The 19297-nt window shown below is 37.6% G+C and overlaps 1 protein-coding gene across 2 annotated transcripts in view; it reads right to left on the bottom strand.

Annotated features, from left to right (window-relative positions):
- The window catches only part of SEPSECS (Sep (O-phosphoserine) tRNA:Sec (selenocysteine) tRNA synthase), a 38998-nt gene that overhangs the window by 12144 nt on the left and 7557 nt on the right, over window positions 1-19297 (bottom strand). For both annotated transcript variants that reach the window (XM_037155513.2, XM_037155514.2), the window contains exons 6-8: window positions 16781-16883; window positions 11563-11692; window positions 11344-11435 (exon numbers count right to left, since the gene is read on the bottom strand). In XM_037155513.2, coding sequence (XP_037011408.2) covers window positions 11344-11435; window positions 11563-11692; window positions 16781-16883 — 325 coding nt within the window. The remainder of the gene's footprint in view (window positions 1-11343; window positions 11436-11562; window positions 11693-16780; window positions 16884-19297) is intronic.

Here is a 19297-nt window from a genome sequence, read left to right as displayed (position 1 = left end):
ACTTTTAGGGCTGCATATACACCAGTGTGTCCAGACTCAGCTTTGTTATAGGACATTGTATGAAGCAGATGTCTGATGTTCTCTTAGAACTCAGCCTGTCCTCCAAGCTTCAGCTAAGAAATGCCAGCCACTGGAGCAGCCGTTCCCGTGTCATTCCTCTTCTGCACCTGTCCAACTCATCAGGTATTTGCAACCGGGATTACCTGCCGGCCATGTTCAACAAAGCACTCGTCTAAAAGGGAAGCTAAGCAGAATAACGGCTTTCTCTGGAAGCAAAACAGAGGTGAGGATCAACTTCTGAGACTGATCTTTCTTTTTCTTAGAGAAACCCAAAGAAACAGTCTCTTAAATTTTAACCCCTTTTCTTCAAGGCTGCTTCAGTTAAATTCATGGTCATTTCTCCCTCCAATGAAGCAGATGTGTTGATCAGGAAGGGGCTAAGGACGAAGAGGTTCAATTCACACACACAGTTCCACTTTCTCTGATCCTTTCACCCTTCAAAAAAGATGGCTTGAGAAGGAATGGCTTCAAGCTGAGTTCTTGTCTGTCTCTATTTTGAAAAAAGATAGTCTTTTCTGAAGGGATACACTAGATGAAATAACCTCTAAAAATATCATTGCAGTGAATAAGGGCACAGAATAAAAAAATCCTAAGTTTTCTTTTTAACACTCCTTTTTTAGTGGTTACACCAATAATAGAAAAAGGAGCTCTCAGTGATGGTATATAAATAGCTCTGGATGGAGCAAAATAGCTTTGCTTCAGCTTCTCCAGAGCTGAACCAATAAACTATTACGATTAAATTTTCACAGTTCAAAAGCAAGTCCATTTAAACAAAAGAGGCCCTTACTTCTGCAACAAATCCAATAAAAAAACAATATTTATGCTACATATATGCAATTATGGTTTATGGAGGACATCGACATTTTTCAATGGAAAGACTTGCCTGATGAATGAAGTTGTTAAAGAACAATTTTATTCGCTTACAGTGACAGAGTTCTCAAATGAGCATTCTAACACTTTGAAGGTTACTACTGCAGATAGTCTCTATTCTAAGTGAATGCTATACAAAAAATTTTAAATAAAACCGGTTAACCCAGTAGAGTCTGTGGGGTTTTACATACCTCCACTAAAGAAAATGCAGGGGAGTCATGAACCATCATTTTCACAGCTCCCAGGCCTGGCACAGAGCAGGTGAACACTCCCTCAGTACTGGAAGCAGTGAGAGCAGAGTGGTAAAGACAGAAAGGAGAGTCTTTAGCATCACACCAACCTGGGTGTCAATGGCACGTCTGCCACTTATATGTGGGCCCTGGGTAAGTACTTAGCTTTTCTCAGCCTCAGTTCCATCTGTAAAACGGGAATAATAGCTACCTCATAAACTTACTCTGAGTAATATGAAATGATGAATTTAAGAAACCTAGCAGCGTTCCAGGAATACAGCACACAGTCATAAAAATGTTTGTTCCCCACCCACTTGCTTTTCCCACAGTCTAAAAGGGTAGTCTGGTTACAACTAACATTAGCTAACAGGACTCCTACAGACTCATGCTAATACCTAGTAGCTATAATCCTATTCTCGTCCTGTCCCTGTTTATTCCACACTTCTCTACCTGGATAAAAGGAAAAGAACAAAGTTCTGGATGTTACAAAAAGATTTACCTCTTGACATCTGAGATAGAGCCACCCAATTCATAAATATCACTAGAATATAAAATTTCTCCCATGGAATATTTATCCAATGATTAATAAGAACAACATCCCAGTGAAAAGCAGAGCTGGAATGCCCATTGGAGCCATCACCCGCTGAGCCACATATTCCTGCAGGTCATTCTCAAAGCAGGTGCATTTTCATTCATACTAAGCAAAACGTACACAAGCACAGGCCTGTGAGTCATCTAAAAGTAGCTGAAAACTTTAAAGTCAACAAACCCTAAATGTCAAAAGTTAGAAGAACCGTGGTGTAACAGAAACACTTAGATTCCCAAATGATGACAGAACACCCTCAAATCAACAACTCCATCATCTGGATGTAAGAAAAGAGCCTTGGAAGGGGAGTACCTGCTCAGGAGGAAGTCCTATGCCCACAAGTGGGGCACCTGTCATACAGAACAGGTATTCACCATTTCAACTCATGCCTTTTCACAAGGTTTCAGTGACATTCATGTAGGGAACTGTTCTGTAAAACACCTAATCTAATGAAGTCAGTATTGAAATGTGATTTGCTTTTTAACTAATTTTCCAAAAAGACGCTTATTCTTTCTGGATGACTATACATCTAGAACAAGAGATAACTACACAACAGTGAACCTACGTGTGCCCAAATACCCTGCACTGGTTCATTCAACAAGCATCTGATGAGCATCTCCTATGTATCAAGCAAAGGGTGCCAAAAATAGAAAGGTCAATGGCAAACTCCAAGGTGCACACTAGTCTACCAGATTACCTATAATCAAAGACCAAGTTTCATTTCAGACACCTGATCATAATTCTTTGGGTATGCACTAAAATAACCAGTTCAATCTGCTAGTTAAGTAAGTGTAACTACAAAATCACTTTGAGGCTTATATTAATTTATTATAGCAAATATTTAATATTATTAGCTATTTAGTTTCAATTCAAGAAAATAGAAAATAGAAATATGCTTATTTGATATAACAGCTTATTAAATTTTTTTAAGTTTCTACATATCAATATATAATAAATTATACTCTTTAATGTCTAACTTTGTGTGTTATTGTCACAGTTATTATATATTCCATAGTGATCAATATAAAGCAAGAAACAGCTACAGCATAAGAAAAATAAAAAGTAAATAGACAATAATGAATTATATTTCAAAACTTTGATATCTGTGATATTTATGCAGTCTGTCTCAAACTCCATAAAATATTACCTACCTATGTATAAGTATTAAAATGCTACGAAAGGGTTCTGGTCAAGATGGCAGCAGAGGTAAATGCAGTACTCACATCCTCCCACAACCAGGTCCAGCACTAGCAGCAGCTGGCCCTGGTTCACAGCCTGGCCTCACTGAGGTACCTCCAAGCCCAGCACAAGTAGCAGCCATCTGCAGATAACTCTGTAGCTCATGCTGGGTGGCTCATGCTTGGTGGCCCACTCTGGGTAGCTCACGCAGGGCACAGGTGATGGCTGACCTTGGCCTGCACCTCCCAGGAGGTCCCAGAGCCAGCATGGTGGAGAGCTTTAGACCACGCTGAAACACTGCACAACCTCCTCCACAAGGAACGTGCTCCAGAGGAGGACTCGGCAGGCACCAGACCCCAGTGAAGTAAGCCCTGTTCTATAGAATCAGCCCCTGCACAGCCAATCCTCCAGGGTGGTTGCAGCTAGTCCTTGCACCAGTCGTCTGGGGGGAAATCCTTCCCACTGAGGTGCCAAGAGTAATCAAGACTTGACAACAACAGGAGGGTACATCCCCATCTCATGGGGATGGGCCTAGAACGCTCAGCTTAAGTGATGGGGAGGCTGTGCCACTGGACCCCACAGGACCCCTAATATATAAGGCTACTCTACCAAACCCATGAGACATAGCAGCTCCACCTAATACATAGCAACAAACACAAGGAGGCAGCCAAAATGAGGAAATAAAGAAATGTGTCCCAAAAGAACAGGGCAAAATTCCAGAAAAAGAACTAAATAATATAGAGACGAGCAATCTATTAGATGCAGAGTTCAAAACACTGGTTATAAAGATGCTCAATGAACTTAGGGGGAGAGCAGGTGAACTTAGAACTTCAATAAAGAGATAGAAAACATAAAAACAGAGATAGAAAATATAAAAAGAACTGATCAAAAATAAAGAGTACACTAACTAAAATGAACATATTATAGGGAATCAACAGTGGAGTAGATGAAGCAGAAGATCAAATCAGACATTTGGAAGATAAGAAAGCAGAAAACACCCAATCAGAAAACCTAAAAGAAAAAGAATAAAAAAAAAATGAGGCTAGCATAAGGAGCCTCTGGGAGAGCTTCAAGAATACCAACATTCACATTACAGAGGTGTCAGTGGGAGAAGAGAGCGAGGAATAATTGAAAACTTATGGGAAGAAATGACAGAAAACTTCCCTAACCTTGTGAAGGAAACAGACATACAAGTCCAAGAAGCACACAGAGTCCTAAACAAGATAAACCCCCAAAAGTCCACACCAAGACATATCATAATTAAAATGCCAAAAATTAAAAACAAAGACAGACTCTTAAAAGCAGCAAGAGAAAAGCAGTTACTTATGTACAAGGGAGCTCCTATAAGGCTGTCAGCTGATCTCTCAACAGATACTTTGCAGGCCAGAAGGGATTGGCAAGAAATATTCAAAGTGATGAAAAGCAAGGATCTATAACCAAGATTACTCTACCCTGCAAAGCTATCATTTAGAATCAAAGGACAGATGAGAGCTTTCCAGAAAAGCAAAAGTTAAAGGAGTTCATTACCACCAAACCAGTATTATAAGAAAGAAAAAATACAAATAAAATGACAATAAATACATATTTATCAACAATTACTTGAAATGCAAATGGATTAAATGCTCTAATCAAAAGACATGTGGAGACTTAATGGATAACGAAACAAGACCCTTACAGATGCTGCCTGCAAGAGACTCATTCCCAATCCAAAGACACACACAGATTGAAAGTAAAGGGATAGAAAAAGATATTTCGTGAACATGAAAACAAACAAAAAAGCTGTGGTAGCAATACTTATACTAGGCAAAGTAAACTTTAAGACAAAAGTTCTATAATAAGAGACAAAGAAGGACTCAGCATTCTACTTCTGGGTATTTACCCAAAGAACCCAAAACACTAAATGAAAAAACATACATGCATATGTTCTTTGAAATATTATTTACAATACTGAAGCAACCTAAGTGTCCATCAATGATGACTGGGTAAAGAAGTGATACACAGCCCTGGCTGGTGAAGCTAAGTGAACTGAGCCCAGGCCTGCGAACTAAAGGGTGGCCAGTTCACTGTCCAGTCGTGGCACATGCCTGGGTTGCGGGTCAGGTCCTCCATTGGAGGTGCATGAGAGGAAACCACACGCTGATGTTTCTCTCTCTCTCTTCCTCCCTCCCTTCCCTTTTCTCTAAGAATAAGTAAATAAATAAATAAAATAGTTTTTAAAGAAAAGTGATGCATATACAGAATGGAATATGACTCAGCCATAAAAAAGAATGAAATCTTGCTACCTACAACAATATGAATGGACCTAGAGGGTACTGCACTGAGTAAAATAACCCAAAGGAAGACAAATACCACAGATTTCACTTCTGTGTAGAATCTAAGAAACAAAACAAAACAAACAAACAATGAGAGCCAAAACAGAATCATAGATACAGAGAACATTCTAATGGGTACCGGATGGGAGGGGGTTGGAGACACAGGAGAAAAAGGTTAAAAGGTTAGGTAGCACAAATTGGCAGGTAAAGAAGAGTCACAGGGGCATAAAGTACAGCATAGGGGATACAGTCAGTAATACTGTAATAACTGTGTGTGGTGTCAGACGGGGGACTCGATCCACCAGAGTGATCACGCAGTGGGTCACATAATGTCTCACCACTGGGTCGTACACCTGAAACGAATATAATATTGCATGTCAACTGTAATCAAAAAATAAAAAATTAAGTTTCCTCTTCAAATTTTTATCATTTAAAACTCCTTTATGTTTAAAGATTTTATTTATTTATTTTTAGGGAGAGGGAAAGAGAGGGAGAAAGAAAGGGAGAGCAACATCAATTGGTTGCCTCTTGTACACCCCCAACCAAGGACCTGGCCTGCACCCCAAGCATGTGCCCTGACTGGGTATTGAACCAGTGATCTTTCAGTTTGTAGGACGACATCCAACCCACTGAGCTACACCAGTCAGGGCCATTATTTGAAACTCCTCTGCAGGTACCTTTCTTCTCCCAGACTTCTTAATGTTAGTGTACCCAGAACTCAGTTCCTGCACTTTTCTGTTCAGACTCACTCTCTTGCAATTTCATCTGGTCTCTTGGCCAATTAATTCCTCAAATTTTTATCTCCAGCCCAGCTCTACCTGTTAACACAGACTCATTTCCCACGCTCTACTTGACATCTCTATCTAGATGGCAATGGATGTTCTGACCTCAGTTTTGTCAGAAACTGTACTCTTGGCCTTCTACCAAAACCCACAGGCTTACTTACCCCCTTCAGTTAGTGGTTCCTCCATTATTTCAATTGCTCAGGTCAAAAATCTGACAAGTATTCTTGACTTCTCTTTTTCTGTCATACCATACATCCAGCCAATAGGTTCCTCCATTATTTCAATTGCTCAGGTCAAAAATCTCACAAGTATTCTTGACTTCTTTTTTTCTGTCATACCATACATCCAGCAACTCCTATTGGCTCAAAACAGACCTAGAATCCAACCACTTCTCACCGCCTCCACTGTTACTCTCTAGATCCAGGCTAACATCACTTCTATACTATCGTAAAAGCCTAACAGGGTCCCAGCTTCTACCCTTGCCCCTTTAATTTGTTCTCAACATGGCGATCAGACTGGTCCTTCCAAATAAGTCACATCACAACACTCCTCTATTCAAAACTCTGCAGTAACTCCCTATTTCACTTAGAATATGAGGCAAAGACCTTACTGTGGCCTAGAAAAGCTCTACGTGATCAGCCCACCCCATTACCACCCTGACCTTAGTTCCCACAACTCTCTTGCTCACTTGGCTGCAGCCACAGTGGCCTCTTTACTGCTCCTTAAACACACCATGTCTGGCTTTCTGCCTAAAACACTCTTCTCCATCACATGTGTATATTCCCTCAAATTTCTTCATGTCAACTCAAATGTCACCTCAGTGAGGACTGTCCTAACCACTGCATTTAAAAAACAATTCCCATCACTCACCACCACCACATCATCACCCCCAATTTCCCTTCTGTTACTCTTCTTCCTTTTTTCCAGAGCACTTCTCACCTTTCCCATTTATGTACTAAGCAAACTTTAAATTTATGTTTTATGTTACTCATTCATTGCTGGTCTCCCCTGAATGCAATGTAAGCTCTGTCTCTGTCTATTTTATTGATTGTTATAACAATATAATGTGCCTGAAACAAAACATATACTCAATAAATATTTGATAAATTAAATATCTACTCCAGGAAACTTTTCCCACACTCAACTTTATCTACCGTGAACTTCACAGAAACACTGGCCCACTCTTCAGAACAAGCTATTGGATGTGGGCTTGTCAAGGGTCAGACGGGGGCCAAGACTGACTGGTGGGGTAGAAATGGGTGTGCGGCACCATGAACCTGAACAGACCACCATCTTAAAATGTCCAACCTTACAAAATGTCTGATCCATAAATTACCAATGGGTCTAGTGCTGGATTACTAAATTACAGGCCAGTTACAATGATCATGCTGCCCCTGGCCCAGGAAGTAACTGCAGTATCTTAAAAAATATTCTATAGTCTTTTATAACTAGAAGCGGCCTGAGATATCAATTGTTTCTTTCACAAATGAGGAAATAAAATCTGTGAATTCAAGTACCTTTCCCATAGTGAAATAACTAGTTACGAGAGAGCTAAGACCACCACAGAAATAGAAGACAGTTTTCCTCATCTATAAACAGAGCCTTCATCTGTTTTTTGGAGAACATTCACTGAAAGATTTTCTGAGGTCTCTTGGCTACAACAATCTATGACCATGATGATTACTTTTTGGAATTTATCAAACTAGAGTTTCATTCTAGTCATTTAAAAAAATTCTCAGGTTTATCGAGGCATAATTTACATACAGTAAAATTTCAAATGTCCACTTTGCAGGTATCCACTTCTATGAATTTTGACAAACATATACAGTCATGAAACTACTTTCTCTCCGTCCTGATATTTTTTGCCTTTTCCAGCATGATATACAAATGAAACCATAATAAATATGTAGAACTTTTGAGTCCGGTTCACTTCATTTAGCATAATGTAGTTGAAAGTCATTATGTTGTGCGTATATAGTAGTGTGCGCCTTTTTATTATTGTGTATGTATACACCACAGTTTGTTTATATACCCAATGATGGACATTTGAGTTGTTTCCAGGTTTGGGCAATTACAAATAAAATCATTATAAACATTCATGTCTAGTTTTTGTACAGGCATAAGTTCTCATTTCTCTTGAGTAAGTAGTACAGGGTGGGGTGACTAGTTAATATGGTAAGTGTATGTTTAACTTCGTAAGAAACTGCCGAGTGTTTTCCAAAGTTGCTGTACTATCTGCATTCCTACCAGCAATGTCTGAGTTCTACTTGCTTGCAATCTTGCCCAACATTTAACACTGTAAGGTTTTGTTTTTGTTTTGTTTTGTTTCTGGCTTTTTTTTTTAATTAGAGCCTCTAATAGGTGTATTTGTAGTGATAGGTCATTGTAGGTTTAATCTAATAACATTGCACATTTTTTTCTCTATCATGTAAATCTTAAGATATCCTCACAATAAAAAGTAAAGAATTATTAACCCTGGCCAGATAACTTGGATGGTTAGAGCATCATCCTGATATGCCAGGGTTGCAGGTTCAAGTCCCAGTCAGGGCATATACAAGAAGCAGCCAATGATGAATAAATAAGTGGAAAAAGATGATCCATCCATCCATCCTCCCTCCCTCCCTCCCTTCCTCCCTTCCTCCCTCCCTCTTTCTCTCTCTCTCTGTCTCCATTCATCTGTCTCTCAGACCAATAAATTCTAAAAAATGTAAATAATTACTTTCCTATGGACTGAATAAGCAGGGATAGAAAGACTATGGTAAAACAGGGCACAAAATTTTTTAAACTTATATTCATAAAGCTGTTAAGGGGATCTATCCAATAACATAGATGGAAATATTTAAAAATATGTAAAGTACTACTTTTTTAAAAATCCAAGGAGGTATGATTGCTACTAAGCATTCAAAAGTTGTACAGATACAAACACTGCCCCAGGGCCTGCAGCTCTCTGGGAAGAGAGAGAACAAAACCTCTGAGCCGGACTCGCCCTGCCAACAATTCTGGAGCTGTCCTGGGTTAAGCTAGTTTTTAGTGTTAGAGACAAAGCTCAGTTTTCAAGCACCAATGTCACTTTTCTTTCCACAGTCAATATAACCATGAGGTCAACATTCCAATAATGGCGAGGGATAAATTTATTATTTTAGAATGAGAAACCGGCCAACTTCTGATCTGATTCTTCCTTCTTCAACTGATATCTCATCCCTAAACAATTCTCCAGGCTTCCGAAAACAAAAAGAAAAGCCTTTTCCGTTTGTCTTTCAAGAAGCGCTAAGTGATAAATGAGCTGAATTTTACTAAATAAGAATCCCTAGGACTTCCGCCAAGATGGAGGCGTAGGTGGAAGCACTGTGCCTCCTCCCACACCAAGTTTAAAAACAACAAAGTTTTAGCAACAAAAATGCAGCCAAAACCACAGAAAATTGAACTTCACGGAAGTCTCACAACAACACATCCTTCAGCCAAACTGGTAAGAGGGGCAGAGCCAGCAGCAGAGCGGGGTCGGGCAGGAAAGATCCACGGGACAGACCCGGGCGCACGACCCAGGCGCACCAGCAGCCATGCCCGGATCCCAGGTGTAGAGAAGCAGGCAGACCCACTGAGGGCACAAGGCGGTGGACTGACTGAAGGCTGACCACAGTCACACATTTGCGCGCAGATAAACCAGTGAAGGAGGGAGTGGTGAGACAAACCATGCAGGCCCCAGTAGTAGGAAGCGGCAGAGGGGACCACCATTGTCCCTCTCTGACCCTGCCCCCACCTACAGCGTGACAAACCAACAACCTGGGTGGCCCCACCCTGGTGAACAACCAAGGCTCTGCTCCTCATACCTAACAGGCACAAACAGATCAAAACATGGCTCAAGAACAACTCAGAGCCCCAGAGCCAATAAATCTAAGTGATCAAGAAATTGCCAAACTTTCAGATGCACAGTTCAAAACACTAGTGATCAGGATGCTCACAGAACTGATTGATTTTAGTCACAAATTAGAGGATCATATGAAGGCTAAACTCATTGAAATGAATGGAAATGCTCAGGAAACCAATAGTAATGGAAAGGAAACTGAGACTCAAATCAAAGGAGTGGACCAGAAAGAGGAAAAAAATGACCAAACAGAAAAGAATGTAGAAACAAGAATTCAAAAAAAATGAGGAGAGGCTTAGGAACCTCCAGGACATCTTTAAACATTCCAGCATCAGAATTATAGGGGTGCCAGAAGGGGAAGAGGAACAGCCACGAGTGGAAACCTTATTTGAACAAATAATAAAGGAGAATTTCCCCAATCTGGCAAAGGAAATAGAATTCCAGGAAATCCAGGAAGCTCAGAGAGTCCCAAAGAAGTTGGACCCTAGAAGGAACACACCAAGGCACATCATCATTACATTAGCCAAGATTAAAATGAAGGAGAGAATCCTACAAGCAGCAAGAGCTAAGGGGACAGTCACCTACAAAGGAGTTCCCATCAGACTGTCAGCTGATTTCCCAAAAGAGACCTTACAGGCAAGAAGGGGCTGGAAAGAGGTATTCCAAGTCATGAAATTCAAAGACCTACATCCAAGATTGCTCTACCCAGCAAAGCTTTCATTTAGGATGGAAGGGCAGATAAAGTGCTTCTCAGATAAGATCAAATTCAAGGAGTTCATCATCACCAAGCCCTTATTATATGAAATGTTAAAGGGACTTACCTAAGAAAAAGAAGATAAAAAAGATGAACAGTGAAAGGACAGCAAACTCACAGATTAACAACCACACCTAAAACAAAAGCAAACTAAGAGGATAGCGAGATCAGGAGCAGAACCATAGAAATGCAGATCACGTGGAGGGTTAGCAACAGGGGAGTGGGAGGAGAAGGGGGGAGAAGGTACAGAAAATAAGTAGCATAGATGGTAGGTAGAAAATAGGGGGGATGGCAAGAATAGTAGGGGAGATATAGAATCTAAAGAACTTGAAACACGTGGCATAAACTAAAGGGGGGGAATGGTGGAGGAGGGATGTGCAGGGTGGAGGGAAATGAAGGGGGGGAATAGAACAACCGTAATGGCATAATCAATAAAATATATTTTAAAAAAAAGAATCCCTAATGTAGAAGTTTCTCAAAAAAAAAAAAGCAAAACCACCTGTCCAAGATTCCTTGGACTATCTGGATAAACAGAATGGCAATGATTAATTGCAAACCACCCAGGGTGGTTCCAGATCAAACGAAATCCTGTAGGACCATACTGGATACCTAAATATAATCCAAAATGATAAATCAATAGGTAAAAACACCAATGACTTGGAGTGCCATTCTAGACACTATTTTATACCTAAACAGAAAGCTTACCTTTCTTTCTTTTAAAAGCTTCTTATAGCCATTTGATCCAAGTGATAATAAAGTAATAAGAACATCTAAAGAAGGTGAAGCTGAGGCTCTTCCTGAAATAAGAACAAATTGTAATCAGGAGGGTAAAAAGCTTTGGAAATTAAGATTTATTATAGTAGTCTATGTACAAATATTTTTGTTTGTTAGTTATTTTTTCTGAAGAGCAGCTAATTTATTTACCTGGATACATCTTGCTGATTTCCTGAATGAAAGAATCATTAAAGCCAGCAATTATAGCGCCACCTACTGGAACCATAAAATTTTTGTCCAAGCTCTGAACAAAAGCGTCTATTCTACCAACCCGGGCTGCCTAGAATAAAATGTTACATATTAGTTTCTAGAAGAAGAGACAACAATGACTATTAACAAATAAACACTAGTAAAATAATGCATGAAAATAAAAAGATATAGTATTTTTATTCTTTGCAACAGTGCCAGTAAAATATTTTTAAATACTAAACTGAGTACTTCTAAACATTAAACATATAGTCTGTACATGTGGAAGAGCACTTTATAGTTTACAACCTGCTTTTACACAAAAACCACTTAATCCTCACAACAACGCTGTGAGAAAGACAGGGTTTCAGTATCAATTCGGGAGAAAACTATATTGAACCAGAGCCTTTCACCTTAAAATTGGGTAGGAGAGAGTGGATTCCTCCTGTGCCGATCACCTGTGATCTTCTCTTTGACAATAAATGTCAACAGTGGGCCCTAAAGCTATTAAGCAATTTCAAACACTCTCTGTGAGGTTAAGAGTGGCCACCATAATCTAATGGGCTGCAGCCACCCATGCTGCCAATCAATTAGTTACACATGTAAGTGCCTCTCTCTGATTCCTGGATAACCTACCACCTGCGCGACCACTTAAAGCAGCGAGTGTGCTCCTACCACTACTCAGATAACAAAAGAGAAAAAGAAAATTTTTAACATCGATTAATGGAAATTCTTATTAACTCTCGGCACTGTTTCTACATCTAACTCATGTTTCCTATTGTTATCATCTTAGGTGATCTCATTCTACTGCAAATGAACTTCAAGTGAAAATCTAATATTCTGATGAAAAATTGAACACTTACTTAACAGAAATATACAACCAAATTCTAGTTCCAATCTGACATAGTCTATGACCTTCTGTCTAATGTGCTTCAATTTTCTCCTCTTAAAAACAGAGATACTATCTAAATTTCAACTAAGAGAATTTTTTTCTTTATCTGTGGTGACAGATTTTCAATCGGAATTCAGAATCTACATTCCTATTAATACCATAACCGCATTTGACCTTCAGCGTCACACTTTCTCTCTGCATCCGAATCTCAGGAAAAATAGGAGCAGCAGATAGCTGGCCTAATCGAAGAGACCAGATCCAGGCAACAGGTAGAAGCAGCAAAGCCGGAGGCTATCACAGGATTGTTTAAATCTCAACCTTCCTGTTACTTTTCTAATTTCCTCATAAACTGTGATCAGAGAAAAATCTCACCATATCACAGGAAAACAGAAGCATGTAAGACTGATGAAGGAAATAATTGAAAAACATGCAAAGTAGTAGCATATAAAAATAAAGCCAACAGTTACAGTTGCCCTCTGCTGACATTTAAGTGCTGTCCAAGGCTTCCTGAGAGAAACCTGAACCCAAATTGGGAGTGCGATTACTAAGAGAACAACCAGAGCCCCAGGCTTTGTTAAACTCCTTCATCACCACAACACAGAAAGTGCTGGAAGGGGAGCACATCCTGTGGCAAGAAAACAGAGGCTGGACCCACCTCACGAAGGATTTATGTTGTATATGGACCGCACTGTCTACACCAAAGTCAGAGGCTATTAGAGAGCAGGAAAAAACCTTGAAGGCTGGAAGCATTTAAATAGGAACACAGAAGCATGTTCTAGGAAGTAAAGAACTGCAATTTATCAGTTCATCCATTTCCTCATTTATCCATAGACTATGTGGATACTTATCAGTCATCAAACATTGTTCTAGAATCTGGAGACAGCAGCAGGGAATACTACAGATGACCCTTGAACAACATGGGGATTAAAAGTACTGGGCCCCTGCAGAGTCAAAAATCCATGTATAACTTAAGTTGGTCCTCCCAACCCCGTGACTCCAGGAGAGGATCCTGGATCACTCCATCTACTCTGACACCTGTGCATACAGAATGTCCTATATGCTCTGCATTAAGTCATTCTGGGGCACTGCCCTTAAAAAAAAAAAGAAATCCTGACACATTTTAGTTCTCCACAGACTGCCTCATTATTACAATATAAGCTTCCCAAGAAAGTATTTGCAGTGTTAGTACTTTGTCTTTTAAAGCAAAATATGGGGCTTCGGAGTCACAATGAATTACATGGGCTACTTTGTAGCTTCAAGCCTTGGGCAAGTCACTCAAGCCTCCTGGGCGTGTTTCTTCATCTGTAGAATGGAAACAATAAATATACCTCACTTGTTAGGGTTAAGTTAATAAACTCTGAAAGTCTAGCAAGATGCCTGACAAGTGACGGTTACCCAGTACATGGCATATATCACTAGTATGAACTATTGGGAAGAAGTAAAGCTAACTTTTAGAGTGTCCGAAACAGTAATCAGCACTCAATAAAATCCAAGTACTTATTTGATTTAAAGCAATTGACTCACCACCTCTATTTGTAAGGGGCAATTTGAGAAAATGGAATGTTTGTGTACTACTTTTTCAAATTTCTGAATAAATGACCATTATAGAAGGTAATATAGTATCTTCAACAACAGAACAGCTACATTTAAAAATTCATTCACTGATCTTACCACATTATTTTCTGGTTAAAGTTTTAGTCAAACCACCTCATGAATTAAGAGAGATCATGACAGAGTAGGGTATTCCTGATTCACAACTGTAAGGGCGCCTTTCATATCCTACCCTGGAACTCATTTCTTTTAGTCTTAATTTCAAGTATGCCACCTGATTTCTAGTACTCAAAAATATATGTGAGCACCAAACCATGGAGCACTCCCAGATTAAGTAAGCAATATTTAACATTAAGGAACCACTAAAATTATCATTTTAAAAGTTCATAGGCATGTGTAGAGTATAAAACTATAAGTTTACATTTAAATTTAAAAATTAAATGTATTTTTCACTGTTTTGAAAAGTTCATTCTAAATGTATACAATGACAATATATAAAAAGCAATAAATGTATATAAAAATTAAAAAGTAGATACATAAATTACTATGCGTGTTAGGTTCATAGGGTTATGAATGAGTTTCTACTCCTTCTTCCTTTTTCTTACTTTTCGTAATGCTGATGTATTTGACTTTCAAAATTGAGGGTGCTAAAAATTTAGGAAGAGGAGAAGGGAAGAGAAGGGGAAAAGGGGAGGGGAAATAAAAATAAATCACTGATTTAAAGTTATTTTTTATAATTCCAGCACAGAGAATTATACAGCCTTCCTCTGCTACCAATCGAACTAGATGTAATCTAGTTCAGAATTGTGAGGAAATCTTACAAAGTTAAGGAATAACAGAAAAGGACATCAAGGAAATGGTAGTTTTCTTCCAGAAATCTTAAGTAATGCTGACGTACCATGTCTACAGTGTACTCCAACCCTGGACTGGTTACATTATATAAACAAATCTATCTCCTTACTGGTTAAGCTAATTTGAGTTGGAATTTCTGTTACTTGCTGTCAAGTACATCCTAATAGGTACAACTTTTGAGTAAAGAAATTAGTAAATCAGCTATTACTATCATATAAGCCACATTTATGTCAGAGATGATACTACCATACACAAATGATAGAAAAATTTACTAGGAAAGATTTCCTGGGCTGATAAGCATTCACCACCATGTTGGAGAAGACCACAGATAATCTGTGAATAACCTGTGTCTACATGACATAAATCACATGTATTTCAGAACTGAGTATGTGACTAACATCATCACACACACAAATTACATAACTTGTCATTCAGGGATAATACCTATCCACTTCCTAATATAGTATGAACAATTAACTATTGTAAATAACTATAATACTTCATGTAGTCATTCCCTTTTTTCAGTAACCACTTAGTGAGTGTCAATTATGTACCAGTTACTGTGTCCTAAGTAATGAGAACATAACAGTGAACAAAACAAAGTCCTTGTCCTAACATAAACTTAATTCTAATTACTATCAGTAACTAGACAATAAATAAATAACCTATTAAATGGAAATAAGCGCTATGAGAAAAAGAGCAAAAGACCATCAATTTTAAGAAGCAACATTATTTTACATAGCAGTAGGTAAAAAAAACTGCCAATTAACATTTGTAAGACACCAATAATTGTAAAACATCCCAATTTCAGAAATGTTAAAGTGAAAAACGTGCATCTTAAAATTGATGAAAATGGTAAAACAGGAAAAGAGGAATAGAAATGGTGGCAAGGGAGCGGAGGTGTTATTTTAGATCAGAGAATCTGAGAAGGTCTCACTGACCGAAAGAGCAGGAAGCCATGCACCCCCCCTAGAAGAGCAAAGGACTCTTCTGTTGCTCTGGGAGGTGCATGGGAGGGATGGGAGAGAGCAGAAGACTGGCGGTGTGCGCACTTGTGGCTCCATGGAGGAACAGAAGGCAGGCACTGCAGCCAGAGAGACTAGGTAAGAGGAGAACAGTAGGAAATGAACTCAGAGAAGCTGCAGAGGCCTGAATACACAAAGCCTAGCAGGCCGTGGCTGTCACTCTCATTCTAAGAGGGATGGGAAACCCAAGCATATTTTCAAAACAAGAACCTAAAACAGATGACCAGGATCTAGTGGATACTTATAAGAGTAAGTCATAAAATTTTTAAAAACTTGCCTACTCCAGTTATATGCTAGAATGTTTTTATAAATGAAGTCATTTCCAGTCTAGGATAAGATAAAGTGGTGTCCTTAAATATTAAATGCAGAACAAATCATTGATATAATTTGTACTATAATCCAGTATTTAGAAAAATGAGAATCCCAGTAATGAAACATTCTCAGAAAGTTAAAGACCAAGCCCCTTAAATATTTCTATGTTGGTTCTGACCAAAGCTATTAGTCCAATTACCACCATCCTACCAAAAAATGATTTCTAGTGCCCTGGCCCCGTGGTTCAGCTGGTTGGAGCTTCATCCCATGCAGCAAAGGCTGTGGGTTCAATTCCTGTCAGGGCACATATGTAGGTTGCAGGTTTGATCCCCGTTGGGGTGTCTATGGGAGGCAACTGATTAATGTTTCTCATATTGATGTCAATGTCTCTCTCCCCCCTCCTTTCCAAAATCAGTTTTTAAAAAAAGACTTTTATTGCGTGAATATTGGATGCAAATAACTGTTTTTACTATATTAACTTGCAACAAAAACAAAGTAATAATTCTACATGTTAAAATTTTTTCTTGACATATTTTTTAAACTCTCTTACCTGCTGAATGAGGTGCATACACTTTGAAGACTGCAGTCCATAAGCATTGTTGACTACATGTGGAATGCCATAATTAGCACAAATCACAGCCAGTTCTTCTAACCTGTAAGCAAAAATATTCAATAGAAAGACACACTCTTACTGCGCTTTCATAAGTTACAGTGTGAAAACTAATTTAATATTTAACGTTAATGCATACTAGGAGAAATTAAATTTCTACAGCAATATTTTAGCACATAATTTGGCAGTTTGGCAAGGCACAGCAGGTACTTTAGGATAAACTTTTAAAAAGCTCTTAAATTTAAAATGTTACCAATAAATGAGAATATATGTATTTATAAAAATCTGTATAGATGGTTCAAACTACTTTAAAATTTCCTATACAAATTGCAAGAAGCAGATTATTTATAATGATCCCTTATAATGTGGTACATTCATGTTTAAGTATTTTTGACTGCTTATCATACTAAAAATATTATCTGCAAAGTAGTAAGCATATCCTGAAATCTTTAAAAAAATTTCACATTGCTTGTCATACTAAAAATATTATCTGCAAATAAGCATATCTAAAAATCTTTTTAAAATCTCACATTAAACATCTTATAATGTAAAAATATACATTTTCAAATAGACTTCAGTGTATTAAAAAATACAGGACATTAAATGTTTCAGTACCAAATAACATTCTCCAACAACTTGGATACTAGAAAATCTGGTTTTAAATTCACTCTTACTTTCTCACTTGACACTCCTTATACTAAGACAATCTGACGCAGGGATGTAAGTACCGCATAGGGAATACAGACAATAATATTGTAATAACTAAGTATGGTGCCAGATGGGTACTGGAAATATCAAGGGGAACATTTTGTAAAGTATATAGTTGTCTAACCACCATACTGTACACCTGAAACTAATACAAAATAATAGTGAGTGCAAACTGTAATTGAAAAATAAAATAGAGAAACATAAAAAAAGACAATTTGAGAATCTAACTTTATGCAAAGGTAATTAAACTTCAATTAGAGTATAATAAATGATATCCTTTTGCAAAATCAAATACTTGTGACAGAGATTATCTTTAACAAGAATGCCTTCACACTATAAAGCAAAGACTAAATCCTATGGTTTAATAAAATTAATTTTTATTCTTTCTACAACACAAAGAATTTGGAAGCAAGATATTTTTATACAATAAAAGTTCCTTTCCACAGAATGTATTTCAAATATATAGTATACAGATTTATATCTATTTATGTATTATTTATTCTTCTTATAGATGTGCATTAATGTTTTTAAACCACAAATAGAAATTACTTTATTCTGTTAATCTGTCAGAAGTTTTCAACTTACTCCCTTAGAGTTTTATGAATTAAAAACTCATTTCATCATTCATTTTCATAAATCTCAGAAATCAGACACCTCACTTAAACTAATCAATGTTGTTGTTAATGAAATAGACCTTCTGAGAGACACACAGTATTTTCTTCATAAAAGCACTTTCAGATGTTTGTCTTCTAACAAAAGCATTCCTTAACAAAAAACTTCCTTGAGAGTAAGGCACTATAATAACAAAAGCACTGTGCTTTTAAAAAAATCACCTGGGAGTGGTTTTAAATATTCTGAGTTGATCAAATATACTAATATTCAGAGTGTATACACAGATATTTAGTGAAAGGCAAAGGGATACTGAAAATATACCTTCCGTGTGAATCAAATTATGTCCTAATTTAAGGTGTTTATCAATTAAAGACACGATACCCTTCCTTTTTTTTAACATTTCCTTTGGCTGATTTTGCCCCACAATGTTCTCTGTCCAATTAATGCACTAATAAAGGCAATAACTATCCATTCAATTAAGAGTACAAAAGAATTAAGCTTAATGTGAAGTCAAAATGTATTTTTAAATTTTATAAATCAGAAATTCAAACATACTACTAACAACAGTGCATCAATCATTTTCTAAGGTCCCCTCTTACAAGAAACACTCATCAGGTAACACCACTAAAAAGTGGTGTATGAGAATTTTACTGATAAAAACTTCATGATACATGTAAAATACTTAATACTGTAGCAAGCATAAATAAACATCCAAAAAGATTTACTCAAGACGAAACAAAATCAATACTACCCTCAAGGACAAATAAACTAACACAAACATCCATATGCTGTTTTTGGAAATGTGTTTTATTTCTATCACATTAAAATTTTTCTAGATAGCAACACCATCAATGAAGAATAAAGATGTTTAATATTAATATTTCTATATAAATTTAAAATACCTATGACTGGTAAGTAATAAAGCATATACAATATAGGGTGGTGCAAAAGTTGGTTTGCAGTTTGTGAAACATAAGAGTTTGTTCTTATATTATTATTTATTAATCATTGCATTATTTTCAAGATATTCTTAAAGCAAATTCAAATTCATGATTGAAGCAAGGTGAATTTTTAAGAGCATGGTTTTAAAATTATCTCTGAAAGTCTGCCTTTTAATAAAAGATAGTAAAATACACA

The sequence above is a fragment of the Artibeus jamaicensis genome, unplaced genomic scaffold, assembly GCF_021234435.1.
Source record: "Artibeus jamaicensis isolate MK-2021 breed Jamaican fruit bat unplaced genomic scaffold, CSHL_Jam_final contig_76, whole genome shotgun sequence".
Classification (NCBI taxonomy): domain Eukaryota; kingdom Metazoa; phylum Chordata; class Mammalia; order Chiroptera; family Phyllostomidae; genus Artibeus; species Artibeus jamaicensis.
The sequence above is the reverse complement of the archived record's forward strand: the minus strand, read 5'-3'. Positions and strand labels throughout refer to the sequence as shown.